Source organism: Musca domestica, unplaced genomic scaffold, assembly GCF_030504385.1.
Source record: "Musca domestica strain aabys unplaced genomic scaffold, Musca_domestica.polishedcontigs.V.1.1 956, whole genome shotgun sequence".
Lineage (NCBI taxonomy): Eukaryota > Metazoa > Arthropoda > Insecta > Diptera > Muscidae > Musca > Musca domestica.
Genome location: NW_026712447.1, coordinates 75,844 through 82,489, shown reverse-complemented (window position 1 = coordinate 82,489; position 6,646 = coordinate 75,844). Strand labels below are relative to the sequence as shown.

Sequence of the window (6,646 nt, the reverse complement as noted above, 5' to 3'; positions counted from 1 at the left end):
TAATAAACTTGTAAAAATTACATTTTTCTTGTTTTATTCAAACAAAGGTTAATTTATTATTAAAATTATCATATGAACTGTTTAGACAAACTGACTATGAATGTTATTATAACAATTATCATGGTTACAAAAATTTAACAGTGCATTGTTAAAACAACAATTTTTTTTCAATATCAACAATTTTCGTGGTTAAAAAGTCAATCATGGAATAGCTAAATTACGATGATTATTTTTAAATACCAGTCAACAAGAAAATGTTTAAATTAACCTTACATAACGTAGACTCCAAATCATGTTTATTTATGGTTAAGCTAACCTTGTATAAGGTTAATTTTTTTTTCTGTGCATTTGTCTAGAAATAAGTATGTTAAATTTTGTGGAAATGGGTTCAGATATAGCCATATCTCTCATATATATTCTTCATCCGATTTGTTAAATTCCTACTCCACAACAATAACAACGATGTTCGGAGAAATATCAAATACAGCTCAGAAATACCTTTGCCAAATTTTATCGAGATCGGTTCGGATTTGAATATAGCTCCCATATATATCTTCATCCGATTTCACGTTTATTGTGCCTAAAAAGTGTAATATCAGCTGAAATTAGATGGATTTTGATGAATACCGGTTCAGACACAAATGACTTCGTCAAATTTAGTAGAAGCCCGCAAATTATTTTGTTCCTTTTGGCTTTAAATTATAACTGATTTAACAGTTATAGTTGGTAGGTTTTAATTCTCAAAAGATCCCCATAAAAGTTTATTTCTTATATGTGGCTCAACTATTTATGTAAATGGTGTAGGTTATTATTAAGTCGGCCCAGTTCGACTTTGGCCTTTCTTTAGTGTGTTTTGAATATATTATATTTGGTAAAATCTATTTCAAGACATTTTGTCATATGAAGCAGCCCCTTTTTACGGACCAGTGAGACAAATCATTTTCGAATTGATAAACTATTTACTTTAATTCCCCTTGTACGTTCTTGCCGTAGGGTGAACATTATTTTCTAATGTGCCTTAATCTGAGTCAATATTTATTTATGTTCTGCTTCTAATACCAAAATTCTGATCTATTGAAATTCTTGATCGTAATATCAGCCTTATGGCTACAGAAGGCATATATAATTTTATATTCGGACACTCTATTGAAGGGAGTATGGATTTGGTCCAAACCTTATTCGTTTCGGATTCGGTTTTGTCGACAGATATATATCATCCTCAGTTTATGTGTGATAATAATATATATTTTGTCTTCATTATACAAAATGTTTACCCTTTATTCGGATGGTGCCGAAGGCTAGGTCTGATATATTTATTGCGAGCTGAAAAGTTTAGACTACATCAACTACTTCTAAGAGTGTAAGAATATATTAAAACTTATAATACTAATACCGATAAAAATATTGAGATTTGCAATAATTACTTATTCCCAGTTTTGTGGGATTAATTGGTAATCAACATTTTTTATATTTTGTGAGGGAGGTGCCAGAAGGAGTGAACCGACATATTCCATATTAACATTACATCTATGGCTTAGATAAATATTATTTTTTACCCTTTGTGGGTGAGATACCTGAAATAATGGGCCGATGATTTCCATATTCACACTTGAACTAATGTCGATACATCAAATACTTATTTTAATTTTATAACACTTGTCTCTTTTTAAAATGTTGATACATTGTGGGGGTAACAAACGGAGTGGGTCGACATTCATTTCAAATCTCGAGTGAATTGTTTCGGATATTATTGGGATTATAAGTAACCAAACTATGACCCTTTGTGATGGAGGTACCAGTAGGAGTGGTTCGATATATCGATGAGACACGTTTGGGTCGTATCAAATGATATGTATCCTTTGAGGGTATAATAGAAATCTCCTAAAAAAACGGAATATGGAATTTTTGTTCAACTTCAAACATTGTAATATTATATTAGATCTTAGTTATGTTCAAAATATCGACAGTATCGGCCAACTTGCTCTGCTAACTCCTTCATAAAGGGTCAAAACACACGAAAAACGAAAATGGGATTATTCGATAAATACTTTCCAACTTTGTACATTACAATATTTTCATCAGCACTAAACCTAGGGGAATGATGCAGTAGGAGCCTTCGGTATAGAAATAATTTTCAGAATGCCTTAAATATATGCAGTGGCTACATACTTTTCGGCAAAACTGAGGTCCCATAAATAGTACATATATTTGTAATCAGCATAAAAAACAGTTTAGTGTTTTGAAATCGAAACAGAGATCGAAGATTTGACAAACAACTTTTTATTCTATCTGAGAAGACTGATCGAAAATAAGCTATTTCGTTTGCAACTTGATATTTGGGGATCTTATCCTTATATCTCAATGTACAAAAAATATCAATAAATAGTGCATGGTGGTGAGGTTATTGTCAGAATAGAAGTATATTGCCTTTGGAGATGATCGCAAAATATTTAGGTGTTGAAATGGATCAAAATAGACATTTTTCGTGATCTTGCTGTTGCTCTATATGACACAATTACAGACCACGCGGAAGCATGAAGTTAGAGTTTAGGGCTGGGCAGAAGCCTAACAATTTGCACGGTTATCGGACAATATTTAATACCAAGTAAATATTGTCCGATATAATAAGCCATAACTTTTATGTAAAAAAATTTGAATTTTTATTTTGACAATTCTCACCAATTTCGAATAGCCTTTTGCCAGAAAAGGATAAAATCTAAGAAAATCGAGTTAAATATTTCAACAAAAAAGTGAATATTTATATTCTCAGCAATACGGCTAGAGAGGGTATATAACATTTGATACGGTCAAAACGTGCCTAGTCGAAATAACGGTCCTAGGTCTCTTTGGACCAAATCCGTTTCAGGATATTTGGAGGCGATCTAGCGAAGTCTGTCTGTTCGCCCGTCTGTCTGGCTGGTGCGCAAGTTATATAGATTAAAACACATGTAATTTATTTGATTTATTTAAATATTTTTTATTACACATTACAAATGTAAGGCCGTTAAACTCTAAACTCCAACTGAACTTAAATTAATAGTGTTATGAATATTTAAACTAAATAGATAAAGAGAAATAAAGAATAAAAAGAGATTGGAATATTCATTGAGAGAAAGATATTATAATAAAGAGAATGGTAGTGGTAAATGGGAGACAGTGATAATGACTTGGTGAAATGAATACAAATAATAAAACATAATGGGTAAAAACAGTAAATAAAATAGAGTGAAGGGCATAATTTAATTCATATATATTTTAAATACGTAACTCGCACGATAACTCTCGAAGGGAGTATCTGATTTGGTCCAAACTTGGTACACTATAATATTTTGTCAAAATTAGATCGAGTTCGGAGATGGGGATTTTCGGTCCATTCCCTCTGGTACCTCCCCACAAAATATCGAAATTTCCAAAATATATATTTTCTGCACAGAAAGAGAAACGATAATCCGATTTTGCTCTTACTTACAAATCCTAATATTTGCATCAGTTCTAGGTCAGGTGTGAAAATGGACAATATCGGTCCACTCCACCGAGAACCTCCTCCCCCAAAGGTCGAATTTTTGTATATCCATTAACCTCATAATACGCAAATGGAACATCCAATTCCATTCAGACTGGATACATGTCAATATTTCAATCAACACAAAATCTGTTGTAAAGATGGTACAGATCGGACAAGATAACACAAAGGCTCATAATTTCAATACTTTTATTTGTCATAACTTATATACAGGTCGCAACTATCGTAAGATCCTCTAAAATGTTGCATTGGATGGCTACTCGGCATTATTTCAAAAACGAACTCTTCCAAAATTGTACATAAGGGAAGTTTCAATATGTTGAAGTGCGGCAGGGTATCACATAATAGGTCCGCAGGCCTATAGCATTTGCTTGTTGTGGAGTTTTAATTTGGTATCAACGTGCTGAAAATTCACAATTTCCACTATTTCATCACATGTGTATTTAATTGACTTATTCCCGTTTATTTTTATACCCTCCACCATAGGTATTTTAAGTTTGTCATTCCGTTTGTAACACCTCGAATTAGGTCCACGTTTTAGTATAGCCCCCATATAATGGTAACTCCATATTTTCGGTAGTTTGGTGATTTAAGCGACCTTATTCACCGGAATTGTTTCAAATTTGGTATTTGAAGGTCGTAATGCCTAAGACAGAAAATTGTCTGTGCAGGTTCACGTCTTCGTATAGCCCCCATATAACGGTACCTCCCGATATTCGGTATTTTGATGATTTTAGCGACATTATTCACCGGAATAGTTTCAAATTTGGTATTTGAAGAAAATTGTCTTGCAGGTCCACATCTTCGTTTAGCCCTTATATAACGGTACCTCCCAATATTCGGTATTTTGATGTTTTTGGCGTCATTATTCACCGGAATTGTTTCAAATAACGTATTTGAAGTTCGTAATAGATACTACAACATAAAACAGAAAATGGGCCATGTAGGTCCACGTCTTCGTATAGCTCCCATAACAGGGTACCTCCCGATATTCTGTATTCTGATGATTTTAGAGACATTATTTACCGGAACTATTTCAAATTTAGTATTTAAAGTTCGTAATGGATGCTACAGCGCCTATGACAACATTGTCTGTGCAGGTCCACGTTTTATAACACCCATGGTACCATCCTATATTTCGCATTTTGATGATTTTAGCTACATTACAAACAGATTTTTTCAAGTTTCGCATTTGAATATTGCAATAGCTTGTGACAAAAGTTGCCTATGCAGGTAACGTCGTCGTATAGACCCTAATATACGGCTACATTCGGTATTTTTAAGATTTTAATAGACTTTTTAACGGATTTAATTTTTTTTTTTGAAAATTGCCAATTTTGTACCAAATGGTGGAGGGTATTCAAAGTTCGGCCAAACTTACAGCATTTTTAGTTGTTTTTTTTTTTTTTTTTTTTGATAAGCTCAATGAAAAGCAAAGCTAACTTTCTGTCTTTATTAAGAACATATCTGTGGAAATTCATCAAAATCCACCAACTAACCCTTTCAAATAACAAGACCATGTTATCGAATTCCTTTAGACCAATAAAAAAAAAAACAACACAAAAAAGCTCTTCAACATGTTGTTGTTAATGGCAAACAGCTACCAAGACAATTAGTTACAGATAAACTTAACAATGGTGGATAAACGCCAAAAACGTAAATTGTTTTATGTTGAATTACAACAACAACACACCAACAACAAAAGCAACAACGAAAAACGTCAGCCAGAACAGAAACCGAAAAAACTAACCGACAACAACCACATTTAAGACAAAAACAAACAGTAGTGCAACAGTTAACAGTTGTTGTTGTTGTTGGCGATGTTTTGTAGAAATCCCGCCGAAAAATAAGACAGCCGAAACAGAAGCTCTACTCCCAACGTTTTGTTTGTGGTGTGGTCCAATGCGTTTTACACAAAAGATCCGACCAACCGTCCGACAGACCGACCGACAAAACAAAATGTTGCCGTCAACATTATCGGGGCAACACGATCAGTGTTTTTTTTGATGTTATCTCATGGACATAATCTTTAGACAAAGATTTGAACAAGCGGTAGACTCGATGACGGGCTGGCTGGCTGACTGACTGACGAACGGAAAACGCCAAAAGCCATCATCAAACGGGCCAACCGACAAAATAAAAGCAAACACAGCAGCAACAACAACTGCATCACATGATGACGATGTTGATGAAGAGATGATGACAAGCGGCGGCAGACTCTTCTTAGCCAAAAAAGCCCAAAGACAAGAGCTTCCCAGGCTTCCCATTTTAATATTCGCCAAGCCGAAAGCCACGAACACATCTTGTCAATGGTCAAAGCATCACCACCAACTGCATCTGACACAATTTTGGCCCATGGATATGATGCTGCTCTGTTGTTGTTGTTGTTGTTGGCGCTAGCCATTTAAGGACCAATTAAATATGCTCTTCAAATAAAATCAAAATAAAAACGATCTCCAAATAACAACTTAACTTTTGTTGGCTGAGTTATTTGCCTGCGCCACAAGCTTTAACTTTTGATCTTGGTTCAATGGGCCACTTGTGAAAAATGCCGACATTGCCAGGCATCAATTCAGGGAATAGTTGAACTTTTGTTTTACAGCCGGAGTATTACTTGTAACTTATAGATTTTTTACACCGAGAGAAAATGGCATTTAAAGTTCAAAGGACCCTCGAAAATTTCTTAACAATTAAAAAGCAGTACATTCGTGCGAGTCGAACTTTGAATAACCTCCACCATTTGAAACGAATTTGGAAATTTAAAAAAAAATCAGCTACAAATTCTGTTAAAATCTTAAAAACTCCAAAAATATAGCCGTTATATTGGGTTCTATACGACGACGTGGACCTGCATAGGCACTTATGTCATAAGCCATTACAATATTCAAATACGAAACTTGAAGAAAATACGGTGAATTACGTAGCTAAAATCTCGTCAAATACCGACTATAAGGGAGTACCGTTATATCAGGGCTATACGAAGACCTGGACCTACATACACAATATTCTGTCACAGGCTGTTGTACCTATTAGGAACTTCAAATACGAAATTGCAAAAAATTTCGAAGAATATTGTACATAAAATTGTCAAAACACCGAATATAGGAAGGTACAGATATATGG

General features: G+C 34.2%; 1 protein-coding gene across 1 annotated transcript in view; it reads right to left on the bottom strand.

Moving 5' to 3' along the window:
• Window positions 1-3,052: 3,052 nt before the first annotated feature.
• The window catches only part of LOC131807077 (uncharacterized protein DDB_G0271670-like), a 46,611-nt gene continuing 43,017 nt past the window's right edge, over window positions 3,053-6,646 (bottom strand). The window contains exon 2 of the mRNA XM_059132098.1: window positions 3,053-3,057. Within this exon, the coding sequence (XP_058988081.1) occupies window positions 3,053-3,057 (5 nt within the window). The remainder of the gene's footprint in view (window positions 3,058-6,646) is intronic.